Source organism: Salmo salar, chromosome 03, assembly GCF_965601325.2.
Source record: "Salmo salar chromosome 03, fSalSal1, whole genome shotgun sequence".
Classification (NCBI taxonomy): Eukaryota; Metazoa; Chordata; class Actinopteri; order Salmoniformes; family Salmonidae; genus Salmo; species Salmo salar.
The window spans coordinates 20,681,103-20,695,793 of record NC_138293.1 but is presented as its reverse complement, the minus strand read 5'-3'; the positions used below and the strand labels follow the sequence as shown (position 1 = coordinate 20,695,793).

Genomic DNA, 14,691 nt, shown 5'->3' with positions numbered 1-14,691 from the left:
CATAAACTGGTCATAAAATTTGATCTAATCTTCATCTAGGCCACAACAATAGACAAACCCAGTCTGCTTAAACTAATAACACACAAACAATTACACATTTTCTTGTCTTTATTGAACACTCCATGTAAACATTCACAGTGCAGGGTAGAAAAAGTATGTGAACCCTTGGATTTAATAACTGGTTGACCCTCCTTTGGCAACAATAACCTCAACCAAACGTTTTCTGTACTTGCGGATCAGACCTGCACAACGGTCAGGGGGAATTTTGGACCATTCCTCTTTACAAAACAGTTTCAGTTCAGCAATATTCTTGGGATGTCTGGTGTGAACTGCTCTCTTGAGGTCATGCCACAGTATCTCAATAGGGAGAGTAGAAACAATGTTGAACTTTCTCCATTTATGGACAATTTGTCTTGTGGACTGATGAACATCAAGGCTTTTAGAGATACTTTTGTAACCCTTTCCAGCTTTTGCAAGTGAACTATTCTTAATCTTAGGTCTTCTGAGATCTCTTTTGTTCGAGGCATGGTTCACATCAGGCCATGCTTCTTGTGAATAGCAAACTGACATTTTGTGAATGTTTTTTATAGGGCATGGCAGCTCTAACCAACATCTCCAATCTCGTCTCATTGATTGGACTCCAATTAGCTTTTGGAGAAGTCATTAGCCTAGGGGTTCACATACTTTTTCTAACCTACACTGTGAATGTTTAAATGATGTATTCAATATAGACAAGGAAAATACAATAATTTGTGTGTTATTAATGTAAGAACACTATGTTTGTCTATTGTTGTGACTTAGATGAAGATCAGATCAAATTTGATTACCAATTTATGCAGAAATACAGGTAATTCCAAAGGGTTTACAAACTTTTTCTTGCCACTGTAGTTCAACTGTCGTAACCCATCATAATCAAAAATATAAGCTTGTTTTGTAAACAAAGTAAATGTAGACAAATAATATATAGCCTCCAAACTATAATTTTTATATCATGGATGGTCAATCCTTGCATTCATAGCTACAGTGCCTTGCGAAAGTATTCGGCCCCCTTGAACTTTTCGACCTTTTGCCACATTTCAGGCTTCAAACATAAAGATATAAAACTGTAATTTTTTTGTGAAGAATCAACAACAAGTGGGACACAATCATGAAGTGGAACGAAATTTATTGGATATTTCAAAATTTTAACAAATAAAAAACGGAAAAATTGGGCGTGCAAAATTATTCAGCCCCCTTAAGTTAATACTTTGTAGCGCCACCTTTTGCTGCGATTACAGCTGTAAGTCGCTTGGGTATGTCTCTATCAGTTTTGCACATCGAGAGACTGAAATTTTTGCCCATTCCTCCTTGCAAAACAGCTCGAGCTCAGTGAGGTCGGATGGAGAGCGTTTGTGAACAGCAGTTTTCAGTTCTTTCCACAGATTCTCGATTGGATTCAGGTCTGGACTTTGACTTGGCCATTCTAACACCTGGATATGTTTATTTGTGAACCATTCCATTGTAGATTTTGCTTTATGTTTTGGATCATTGTCTTGTTGGAAGACAAATCTCCATCCCAGTCTCAGGTCTTTTGCAGACTCCATCAGGTTTTCTTCCAGAATGATCCTGTATTTGGCTCGATCCATCTTCCCATCAATTTTAACCATCTTCCATGCCCCTGCTGAAGAAAAGCAGGCCCAAACCATGATGCTGCCACCACCATGTTTGACAGTGGGGATGGTGTGTTCAGGGTCATGAGCTGTGTTGCTTTTATGCTAAACATAACGTTTTGCATTGTTGCCAAAAAGTTCGATTTTGGTTTCATCTGACCAGAGCACCTTCTTCCACATGTTTGGTGTGTCTCCCAGGTGGCTAGTGGCAAACTTTAAACGACACTTTTTATGGATATCTTTAAGAAATGGCTTTCTTCTTGCCACTCTTCCATAAAGGCCAGATTTGTGCAGTATACGACTGATTGTTGTCCTATGGACAGAGTCTCCCACCTCAGCTGTAGATCTCTGCAGTTCATCCAGAGTGATCATGGGCCTCTTGGCTGCATCTCTGATCAGTCTTCTCCTTGTATGAGCTGAAAGTTTAGAGGGACGGCCGCGTCTTCGTAGATTTGCAGTGGTCTGATACTCCTTCCATTTCAATATTAACGCTTGCACAGTGCTCCTTGGGATGTTTAAAGCTTGGGAAATCTTTTTGTATCCAAATCCGGCTTTAAACTTCTCCACAACAGTATCTCGGACCTGCCTGGTGTGTTCCTTGTTCTTCATGATGCTCTCTGCACTTTAAACGGACCTCTGAGACTATCACAGAGCAGGTGCATTTATACGGAGACTTGATTACACACAGGTGGATTCTATTTATCATCATTAGTCATTTAGGTCAACATTGGATCATTCAGAGATCCTCACTGAACTTCTGGAGAGAGTTTGCTGCACTGAAAGTAAAGGGGCTGAATAATTTAGCACGGCCAATTTTTCAGTTTTTTATTTGTTAAAAAAGTTTGAAATATCCAATAAATTTCGTTCCACTTCATAATTGTGTCCGACTTGTTGTTGATTCTTCACAAAAAATGACAGTTTTATATCTTTATGTTTGAAGCCTGAAATGTGGCAAAAGGTCAAAAAGTTCAAGGGGGCCGAATACTTTCGCAAGGCACTGTATGTCTATAGATTTGAGTAGTTACATTTCTCCAGCCCCATCCCTCAGCTTTCTACCGAAACGGGTGTGTAGAACGCTTTGTTATTGTTTTAAATCAAACTTCATTTGTCACATGCGCCGAATACAAGAAGTGAAGACCTTAACACGAAATGCTTACTTACAAGCCCTTAAAACCTGTTTAGGATAGGGGGCAGTATTTTCACGGCCGGATAAAAAACGTACCCGATTTAATCTGGTTATTACTCCTGCCCAGAAACTAGAATATGCATATAATTATTTGATTTGGATAGAAAACACCCTAAAGTTTCTAGAACTGTTTGAATGGTGTCTGTGAGTATAACAGAACTCATATGGCAGGCCAAAACCTGAGAAGATTCTATAGGGGAAGTGCCCTGTCTGACCATTTCTTGGCCTCCTGTAGCCTCTTTATCAAAAATAGAGGATCTCTGCTGTAACGTGACATTTTCTAAGGCTCCCATAGGCTCTCAGAAGGTGCCAGAACAGGGAACGATAACTCTGCAGTCCCTGGGCGAAAAACAGTAGGGCTTTTGGAAAGTGGTCGTTCTGAGAACAATGACACTGGTGCGCTCGTGCATGTGAAGACTCCATTTTCTATTTTCAGTGTTTGAACGAAAACAACGTCTCCCGGTTGGAATATTATCGCTATTTTACGAGAAAAATCGCATAAAAATTGATTTTAAACAGCGTTTGACATGCTTCGAAGTACGGTAATGGAATATTTTGAATATTTTTGTCACGATATGCACCGGCGCGTCACCCTTCGGATAGTGTTGAACGCAAGAAAAAAACGCCGCTATTTGGATATAACTATGGATTATTTGGAACCAAAACAACATTGGGTGTTGAAGTAGAAGTCCTGTGAGTGCATTCTGACGAAGAACAGCAAAGGTAATCCAATTTTTCTTATAGTAAATCTGAGTTTGGTGAGTGCCAAACTTGGTGGGTGTCAAAATAGCTATCCATGATGGCCGGGCTATCTACTCAGAATATTGCAAAATGTGCTTTCACCGAAAAGCTATTTTAAAATCGGACACTGCGATTGCATAAAGGAGTTCTGTATCTATAATTCTTAAAATAATTGTTATGTTTTTTGTGAACGTTTATCGTGAGTAATTTAGTAAATTCACCGGAAGTTTTCGGTGGGTATGCTAGTTCTGAACGTCACATGCTGATGTAAAAAGCTGTTTTTTGATATAAATATGAACTTGATTGAACAAAACATGCATGTATTCTATAACATAATGTTCTAGGAGTGTCATCTGATGAAGATCATCAAAGGTTAGTGCTGCATTTAGCTGTGATTTTGGTTTTTGTGACATTATATGCTAGCTTGAAAAATGGGTGTGTGATTATTTCTGGCTGGGTACTCTCCTGACATAATCTAATGTTTTGCTTTCGTTGTAAAGCCTTTTTGAAATTGGACAATGTGGTTAGATAAAGGAGAGTCTTGTCTTTAAAATGGTGTAAAATAGTCATATGTTTGAAAAATTGAAGTTTTTGCATTTTTGAGTTGTTTGTAATTCGCGCCACGCTCTATCATTGGATATTGGTGAGGCGTTCCGCTAGCGGAACATCTAGATGTAAGAGTGCAGTTCAAGAAGAGTTAAGAAAATATTTACCAAATAAACTAAAGTAAAAATTATAAAATGTAACACAGTAAAATAACAATAACGAGGCTATATACAGGGAGTACCGGTATCAAGTCAGTGAGCGGGGGTACAGGTTAGAGGTAATTTGTACACGTAGGTATGGGTGAAGTGACTATGCATAGATAATAAACAGCGAGTAGCAGCAGTGTACAGAACAAATGGAGGGGGAGGGGGGGTTCAATGTAATAGTCTGGCGGCCATTTTATTAATTGTTCAGCAGTCTTATGGCTTGGGGATAGAAGCTGTTAAGGAGCCTTTTGGTCCTAGACTTGGCACTCCAGTACAGCTTCCTGTGAGGTAGCAGAGAAAACAGTCTATGACTTGTGTGACTGGAGTCTGACAATTTTATGGGCTTTCCTCTGACATCGCCTATTATATAGGTCCTTGATTGCAGGAAACTTGGCTCCAGTGATGAACTGGGCCGTACGCACTACCCTCTGTAGTGCCTTATGGTCAGATGCCGAGCAGTTGCCATACCAGGCAGTGATGCAACCCATCAGGATGCTATCGATGGTGCAGCTGTGTAACTTTCTGAGGATCTGGGGACCCATGCCAAATCTTTTCAGTCTCCTGAGGGGGAAAATGTTTTGTTGTGCCCTCTTCACAACTGCCTTGGTGTGTTTGGACCATGATAGAGCGTTGGTGATGTGGATGTGCACCAAGGAACTTGAAACTCTCGACCTGCTCCACTACTGCCCCGTTGATGTTAATGGGGGCCTGTTCGGCCTGCCTTTTCCTGTAGTCCACGATCAGCTCCTTTGTCTTGCTCACATTGAGGGAGAGGTTGTTGTCCTGGCACTACACTGCCAGTTCTCTAACCTCCTCCCTATGTTGCCTACCCTTACCACCTGGTGGTGGCCTGCCAGGAAGTCCAGGATCCAGTTGCAGAGGGAGGGGTTTAGTCCCAGGGTCCTTAGCTTAGTGTGCACTATGGTGTTGAACGCTGAGCTGTAGTCAATGAACAGCATTCTCACGTAGGTGTTCCTTTTGTCCAGGTGGGAAAGGGCAGTGCGGAGTGCGTATGATATTTTGTCATCTGTGGATCTGTTGGGGCGGTATGCCAATTGGAGTGGGTCGAGTGTATCCAGGAGGATGCTGTTGATGTGAGCCATGATCAGCCTTTCAAAGCACTTCATGGCTACCGACGTGAGTGCTACGGGTGGTAATCATTTAGGCAGGTTACCTTCGCTTACTTGGGCAAAGGGACTATGGTGGTCTGCTTGAAACATGTAGGTATTACAGACTCAGTCAGGGAGAGGCTGAAAATGTCAGTGAAGACACTTGCCAGTTGCGCCGCACATGCTTTGAGTACACATCCTGGTAATCAATCTGGCCCCGCGGCTTTGTGAATGTTGATCTGTTTAAAGGTCTTGCTCACATCAGCTACCGAGAGCGTTATCACACAGTTATCCAGAACAGCTGGTGCTCTCGTGCATGCTTCAATGTTGCTTGCCTCGAAGCGATCATAAAAGTCATTTAGCTCATCTGGTAGGCTCACGTCAGTTGGCAGCTCGCAACTGGGTTTCCCTTTGTAGTCCGTAATATTTTTCAAGCCCTGCCACATCCGACAAGCATCAGAGCCGGTGTGTTAGGATTCAATCTTAATCTTGTATTGACGCTTTGCTTGTTTGATGGTTCGTCTGAGGGAATAACGGATTTCTTATAGGCGTCCGGATTAGTGTCCCGCTCCTTGAAAGTGGCAGCTCTAGCCTTTAGCTCGATGCGGATGTTGCCTGTAATCCATGACTTCTGGTTGGGATATGTACGTACGGTCACTGTGGGGACAACGTCGTCGATGCACTTAATGATGAAGCCGATGACTGAGGTGGTATACTCCTTAATGCCATTGGATGAATCCTGGAACATATTCCAGTCTGTGCTAGCAAAACAGTTCTGTAGCTTCGCATCCGCATCATCTGACCACTTTCGTATTGAGCGAGTCACTGGAACTTACCGCTTTAGTTTTTGCTTGTAAGCAGGAATCAAGAGGATAGAATTATGGTTAGATTTGCTAAATGGAGGGCGGGGGAGAGCTTTGTATGCATCTCAATGTGTGGAGTAAAGGTGGTCTAGAGTTGTTTTTCCTCTGGTTGCACATGTGACATGCTGGTCAAAATTTGGTAAAACTGATTTAATTTTGCCTGCATTAAAGTCCCCGGCCACTAGGAGCACCGCTTCTGGGTTAGCATTTTCTTGTTTGCTTATGGCCTTATAGAGTTGTTTGAGTGCGGTCTTAGTGCCAGCATCATTCTGTGGTGGTAAATAGACGGCTACAAATAATATAGATGAGAACTCTCTCAGTAGATAGTGTGGTCTACAACTTATTATAAGGTAGTCTACCTCAGGCGAGCAATACCTTGAGACTTCTTTAATATTAGACATTGCACACCAGCTGTTATTGACAAAAAGACACATACCCCCACCCCTCGTCTTACCAGATGTAGCATTTCTGTTCTGCCGGTGCATTGAAAATCCCTCCTGCTCTATATTATCCATGTCGTCGTTCAGCCACGACTAGGTGAAACATAAGATATTACAGTTCTTAATGTCCCGTTGGTAGGATAATCATAGGTCATCAATTGTATTTTCCAATGATTGCATGTTAGCAAGTAGAATTGTTGGCAGTGGGAGTTTACTCGCTCGCCTACGGATTCTCAAAAGGCAGCCCGATCTGCGTCCTCTTTTCCTCCGTCTTGACTTCACGCAAATTATGGGGATCTGGGCCTGTTCCCGGGAAAGCAGTATATCTTTCTCGTCGGACTCGTTAAAGGAAAAATCTTCTTCCAGTTCGTGGTGAGTAATCCCAGTTCTGATGTCCAGAAGTTATTTTTGGTCATAAGAGATGGTAGCAGAAACATTAAGTACAAAATAAGAAAAAAATAAGTTACAAACAACGCAAAAAAAATAACCAAATAGCATAATTGGTTACTGGCATGTAAAACGTCAGCCATCCTCTTTGGCGCAATCTTAACTGCTGATTGCAGCTTTAAGGGGATTTTTCAGTCAGCTATGCATTTCTTGTATTACAGTTGAAGGCTGCTTGGTTACACTGTAATCCTCTCTCAAAGACAGATGTGAATGAAGGGCTAAAACAATTAATTGAGCTTATAATTTATATAACAAACAATGTAGGTTATTGTTCGGGGCATGTATTCACAGAGCTTCTGAGAGTAGAAGTGCTGATCTCAGGTTAGGTCCCCCTGCTCATGTAATGTTATGTATAATGATTTTAAAAAGTTAAACTGATCAGAGAATTGGCAATATGATGGTATGATTTATCATCTGCTATACTGTAGGTCACAGCTGTAGCCTTACCCCCACGCACCTGTTGCGAAACAATTATGTTTACAATGGAACAATCATTGACCTTGTTGACCTGTTTTTCATAACATAATATCTCCTTTAATAGGGTAGAATCCTTCATCCTCTTGTACACTGGTATAATCCACTCTTTGAGTTCCAGTACACTTGAGTGTACTGGAGAGAGAGAGATTTTATTGACGAGTGTTTTGGCCTGGAGGGCTGATATTTCAGACATGAAGTCTGTACCACTGCGGTGAGTCAGTAGTCACTCATAAATGCGCTTTGAACGAAAGGGCAAGGCGTCAACAAGGTTGTCAATTCAGCACGGCAGAGTGTGTGAGAGGGTGAGGGTGTGTGTGTGTGTGTGTGTGTGTGTGTGTGTGTGTGTGTGTGTGTGTGTGTGTGTGTGTGTGTGTGTGTGTGTGTGTGTGTGTGTGTGTTTGCGTTTGCGTGCACACACACACACACACGCTTATGTGCCTGCCTTAGTTGTGCATTTTATGTATGTGTGTGCGTGTTTTTTATTTTATTTCACCTTTATTTAACCAGGTAGGCCAGTTGAGAACAAGTTCTCAACAAGTTCTCAGTGTGTTTATGGATGCGTAGTCCTGTCAAAATGTCCAATCATCATAATATGCAGTTAAACATGGCTAGACAGAATCAGTGGGGAGGTATTATGATCAGTAGGCCTGACTGAATATTTTATTTTAATAAACAAACCTGCAGTTAATCATGTTTTGTAGCAGAATGCGGTTTGAGCCCACATGTATTCCTATCACATCATCTATGCAGACTTCAGAAGATTTGTTGTAAGTTACTCTTGTCCATGATTGCAAAGTTCTGGTAACTTCTCCAGAAATTCTGGTTGGAAGACCTTTTTTGTTGTTGCTTATTCCTTTCTGATTGGGGAATCTTCCAACCGGGATTTCTGGAAAACCTGGGAATTTTTGGAAAGTTACACCAATTATGCACCTATGGGTCTGGTCAGCGTTACACACTAGTTGTCTCATGAATCTGGGAGAAAAATAACCAAAGTGTAAAGCATTTACAATGATTGATTTACACCACAGAATGAGACACAGCTGGTGTCTGTCTGGCTCTTTTCAATTCCTTTGGTGTTGTGACATCAAACAATGTCTTTGCTGTGAGCAATGTCAGTGTGGCTCTGTCCTGGGATTGACAGGTTCTCACTAGGAGAGAGAGAGAGAGCTGGTTAGGTTACACTCAGACATTTGTTCATCAAACGTACTCAGTGTTCCTATGAATCGAAGTTCTTTCAATGATACACTGAGTAACAGCACAGGTTCTTCTTCTCTTTGGTTCTTGGAGGAATCCAGAGAGGAAATGTTCTATGAACTAGAACTTGTCAGTCTCCCATCATCGATGAGTAAAATGTGCCAAAACTTCCCTGGGAGATGAACTGAAAGCTAGTAGCTAGTGGACTGTCCATCCATCCACACAGACAAGACAAACCACTTAACACACGGCATAGCTAGCGGCTGGTCCCTGTTGACCAGACAGACCTTATGGCAGATATTAGCTCTGACATCAGCAGTCGAGCGGATGTTGTGAGGACCTGTGTTCCTTTCTTTCTCTCTCTCTTCACATTTGGTGGAAAGGGCCCCCCGCCCCGCCCCCCAGATGATCTCGTGGATACCATTTTAATATCTCTGCGTGCAGTTTGAAGGAAGTTGCTAACTAGCGCTAGTGCAATGACTGGAAGTTCAAGTCCCGCAAACTGTTGCAGTTTGCATAACTACTGCATAACTACTCAAACAAGAAAATACATGTCTGTATCCTTATTATGGATGTCAACATATGTAATGGGTGAGGACTGTAGTGCTATCAAAATGGCAAAGTGCATTTCAATCAGACTGCATCAGTTTTATTAGTTTACCACCCCAAGGCAGTGTAACATACACAGCGTTCCAATCCAGTTTACTGTCAAAAATGTGTATAATAGCTGTTTTGTAATGATATGGAAAATGTAGGTAAGAGTGAGGCTGGCCTTCTCCCTTGGAAAAAGGCCAAGAATAAAATGTATTGTTGACTAACAAGCTTATCGATTTTTGTGTGAGTGTGTGAACCCTGCTTTTCTCTCTACGACTCTCCTGTTGGTTTGTCAAGGCATCCTCTTGTCTTGGAATTTCCCCTCTGGGGGTCGAAAAAGTCCATTCATCCATGCATTCATAGAATATCACTGACACAAAAATCCACCACAAAATGAACATAACACAGGACATCTTGAAAATCTTACAACGTATATAATTGACACAAGGTTCCAGGAACAAACAACAGCAAATTACACATATTGACTCAAAAGTCTTTCTTCTTGCATCTACCATCACCATGAACACAAACTCTCCAAATGTGTAAAAAAAAAATAAAAAAAAATAAAAAAAGGTTTTCTTTCAAATCGTCACCTTTCGGAAATGCCTGCCACATTCAACTTGTGAAGGGGAAAGAGTAGTGTCCAGGGCCACTGGTTATATCAGACCTAGGCTCAAATAATATTTGAAATAATTTCAAATACTTTATCTGTGCTTGATTGAGCTGGCCTGGCTTAATGGACAAAATAATAGGGCCATAACTGCAAACCATGCCCATCTGCAAAACCCCAGGCATGCTAGAGCAAACGTGTTTGAAAGATTTCAGTATTATTTAATCCCAAATCTGACATTGCTATTTCACCCTTCTCAGACTGCAGCCATCTCAGTGGTCCATCTCTATCTGCATAATCCTAATCAGTAGACATATATGGAGTGTCGACTCGCCTATCAATCCACCATCTTGTGATCTGTCTTTGTGCAGATTGCCATCCTATCGATTACCTAGGCCTCTTATGTCATAAAAGTGCAGCGTTTAAAAAGAGGCAGTGGACTTTGAACTATTCAGATTAGAGCGCGAGAGTGGTTGGAGGAGAGAAGGGGGGGGTTGTGCAAATTTTGTCCGATGGCATTGCAAAGCGTGTCCATTGAAAGTGAGTGAAGTCGTCGTGAGTAAAAGTGGTTAGTCGTCTTTTTGCATTGGAATGTCACTGCGGGGGCAGTCACACCGGCAGATACGGCAGTTTAAAACCAGGTACCCCTACACAAGCTCACATGGTACCCTCTTTATCAGAGCACTACCTTGTGTCACAAAATGTATCAAAATATTTCTTGGCCTTTTCACACGTAACCTATTTTACAGAGGTTCATAAGGTTCATTACCGGTCCAAGAGGACTCTTGTAGGTTTTTCACCCAATCTATCAATTGAATAATGTAGTGCATATCAGATCAAAGTAATATAATTGTGTGAAGGTTGGAAGGAAAACCTGGATACAAAGGGATCCGCCAGGACCGGTTTTGATAACTACTGCAGTCCTCCTACTTGAGTGTGTCCTCCCAAATTTCCTGCCTCAGAAACCAAAAAGGTCATGCCTAATGGACGTGTTGCCTTGCTACCTCAGTTATCGTGTACAGTCATAGGCTGAAGACCTCAGTTCTAGTGCACAGTTATAGGCTGAAGACCTCAGTTCTAGTGCACAGTCACAGGCTGAAGACCTCAGTTCTAGTGCACAGTCATAGGCTGAAGACCTCAGTTCTAGTGCACAGTCACAGGCTGAAGACCTCAGTTCTAGTGCACAGTCACAGGCTGAAGACCTCAGTTCTAGTGCACAGTCACAGGCTGAAGACCTCAGTTCTAGTGCACAGTCACAGGCTGAAGACCTCAGTTCTAGTGTATGACCTTGTCTCTGGAGTCATAAATCTCTCCAATCTCCTCATTGATTGCACTTTCGATGTCGGCTATTGACGAGCGCAGACCGTATCAAAACATCTCCACTCGTCCCTAAGGGGGCCTATTCAGTCTGTGGATAGAAATATATTGCTGTGCAAGAGACAATGTTTTTAATATCATGTGGAGTAAAGCATTGAATTGGTTCTATACAATATGTTTCTATCGGTTTCCATCTTGTTGAATAAGCCCAAGAAGACCTTCTTTATCATGAGCATGCACACGCACACACACACACACACACACACACACACACACACACACACACACACACACACACACACACACACACACACACACACACACACACACACACACACACACACACACACACACACACACACACACACTGTATCTTACCTCCATCCCTCCCACACAGTGGTCTAAGACTGAGAGCCTTGACAATTATTTGAACTAAGTTGAAGTACATCCTTCCTCCCTGGCTGCAAGATTTTCATCAGCAAAGGCCTTCCACAACATTCCCACAATATCCCAATCATGTTGCAGTATGATGAAGCTCTGTCATTGCCATAATGCCAAAAAAAAGCATTGGAGAACAATTTGCAGGTCTTCATAACAGATGAATAGTTTACCATGAAAAATAGCCTGGGAGGCAGAGAGAACTGAGAGAGGGAGTGGGAAGAGAGGCACTGTGTGAGAAGAAGGGAGAGAAAGAAGGTGGGAGGTGAGAAGAAAGAATGAGATGAGAGGAGGGAGAGAAAAAGCTATTTGAGTGATCATCACAAATTCCAATCCCTAAGTCAACCAGTCCAAACAGAGAAACGGTCGGTCAGACACATGTACACAGTCTGCTTTACCACAAGTGGTTATAGTGCAGTATGTAAAAACCCCTCCACTGTAGCTGGCTGGCTCTGTCCAAAAGTATTCATCATAGGTACCATAAAAGCTTAGCCATTAACAAGAAAGTAATACATTATTATGTCGACCAAGGTCCATTATCTGAAGACAGAACAGAATAGGCTGGTGGAAGGAGCTGTAAGAGGATAGGCTCATTGCAGTGGCTGGAATGGAATAATTGGAACAGCATCAAACATATAGAAACCACTTGTTTGACTCCGTAGCCATGATTCCAGTCCAGCCATTACAATGAGCCCGTCCTCCTAAAGCTCCTCCCACCGGCCTCCACTGAGACAGAACAAACGGCAGTACACACCCACACAGCCCATATGCTACCATATTCTGCCAATATAGTGTCAATACAGAGGACTACTGTGGTCACACTAACACTGTAATGTTCTTTATGTTTCCCAAAACATTCCCCATCTGGTCCTATAGAGCCACCAAAGCCTAGAGAAACAGATCTGCTCTGGGAAAGACAGAAGTAAGGGTGGAGGGATGGAAGGATCATGTCTGTGTGAATATGATCACAACTATTATTACTGCCTTATATTATCAAGCAGATGAAAAAACTGCTTATGTGAAGCGTTTGAATTTTCTCACTGTTGCCATGTGATGTGTGGGTTTAAGGGTTTAAGGTTTTTAGGGCCTTACTGAAACCAGATTATCTTTCATAAAACTCATCAATAGTTTATTTCGTTTGAGTTTGGGGGAGAAGTAGTTTTTCTATAAATATTGGGGAGCTCAAAGACGCTCCGTGGGGATTATATTCCTCTGTTTTTAATAAATAAATCATCACCTCAGACATAAAGGCTGTTTACATGATTAGGAACACAAATGTTAGGCTCAGCATGACTGAAAAGTCCCCCTTACACAGCACAGCGTCAACCAACACTAACATCCTGTATATCTCTATAGTCTATAGATTGACTCTTAACATGTCTTAGGTACAGATATCTCAGAGAACCCAAACACCAGAAAATAAAATAAAAGTGTGAAAAGTCCAGCTCAGGGGTGCCGTATACCGTAAAATAAAAGACAAGAACAGAACCAAAAAATCTCTGAATAATATAATACTCATTACAACTTTTGTTCTTATCTGAGACCAAAAGGAAGTCCAGTCGTTTTTTTTCTCGTTATTTTTGTTTTGTTTTGGCAAAGTAAGTAAATAACCCCACGACATCTTCTCTTCTCTTCCCACCCCTCGTCCTGCCCCCCATGTCCCAAACTCAGTCTAGATTGGTGGAATACCCTGTCAATTATCGCCGGAGCAGCAACATAACCAATGAGAGCAGGTAGAGGGCGATGGATGGGAGGTTGTGGTCAGCTGATGCTTTCACAACCTTCTTGTTCTCCGGAGGGTAGGCGTACACTTTGGGTCTGTCTGTGCTGGGGGCCATGAGGCGCGGGCCCCGAGGACAGTTTTCATCTGTGCACATCCCACTTCCTGAACCACTGACATCATCACCTGAAGACAAAGACAGAGAAGAAAAACAAATACATTTTTTGAGAAAAAAAAATACAGTTTCTCTGGCTTATATGCCAGTTATAACGAAGTTGAAGAGAATAAGTAAGTTAGAATGTTAATCTTACAGGGCAATTCTACCACTTTTCAACCTCATTCATTATATCAGCGCCATCCCTTAGTCTATGTGAAAACGGCGCATTTCTACGTTTTGTTTTAAAAAGAAAAAAGATTATCCCCTTATACATGTGGGTATTGACCTATATGGATAGGGCTAAATTGAAATGTTTCTTACAGAAGTATGGAAAGCATATCAATAACCATGGTAGAAATTAAAAGGGAACATTTGGAGATTATGGGGAATTTATTATACTGAAGATGAGGACACAACAGTTAACCTGACTCAAGACTGAATCCAAACACATTACACTCAAATCAAATCAAATTTATTTATAAAGCCCTTTTTACATCAGCCGATGTCACAAAATGCTCTACAGAAACCCAGCCTAAAACCCCAAACAGCAAGCAATGCAGATGTAGAAGCACGGTGGCTAGGAAAAACTCCGTAGAAAGACAGGAACCTAGGAAGAAACCTAGAGAGGAACCAGGCTCTGAGGGGTGGCCAGTCCTCTTCTGGCTGTGCCGGTTAGAGATTATAACAGTACAAGGCCAAGATGTTTCTTTAGTCTGCAGTTTACATTTTACCTTTTATTTTATTTATTTTTAACCCTTTTTCTCCCCTATTTCGTGGTATCGAGTTGCTAGTTATGTCTTGTCTCATCGCTGCAACTCCCGTACGGACTCGGGAGAGGCGAAGGTCGAAAGACATGCGTCCTCCGAAACCCAACCCAACCAAGCCGCACTGCTTCTTGACACAATGCACATCTAACCCGGAAGCTAGCCGCACCAATGTGTCAGAGGAAACACTGTACACCTTGCAACCGTGTCAGCGTGCATTGCGCCCGGCCCGC

General features: G+C 42.0%; 1 protein-coding gene across 1 annotated transcript in view; it reads right to left on the bottom strand.

Annotated features, from left to right (window-relative positions):
• Positions 1-9,866: 9,866 nt before the first annotated feature.
• Positions 9,867-14,691, bottom strand: part of LOC106599530 (glypican-1) — a 135,264-nt gene continuing 130,439 nt past the window's right edge. The window contains exon 11 of the mRNA XM_014190813.3: positions 9,867-13,723. Within this exon, the coding sequence (XP_014046288.1) occupies positions 13,515-13,723 (209 nt within the window). The 3' untranslated portion in view covers positions 9,867-13,514. The remainder of the gene's footprint in view (positions 13,724-14,691) is intronic.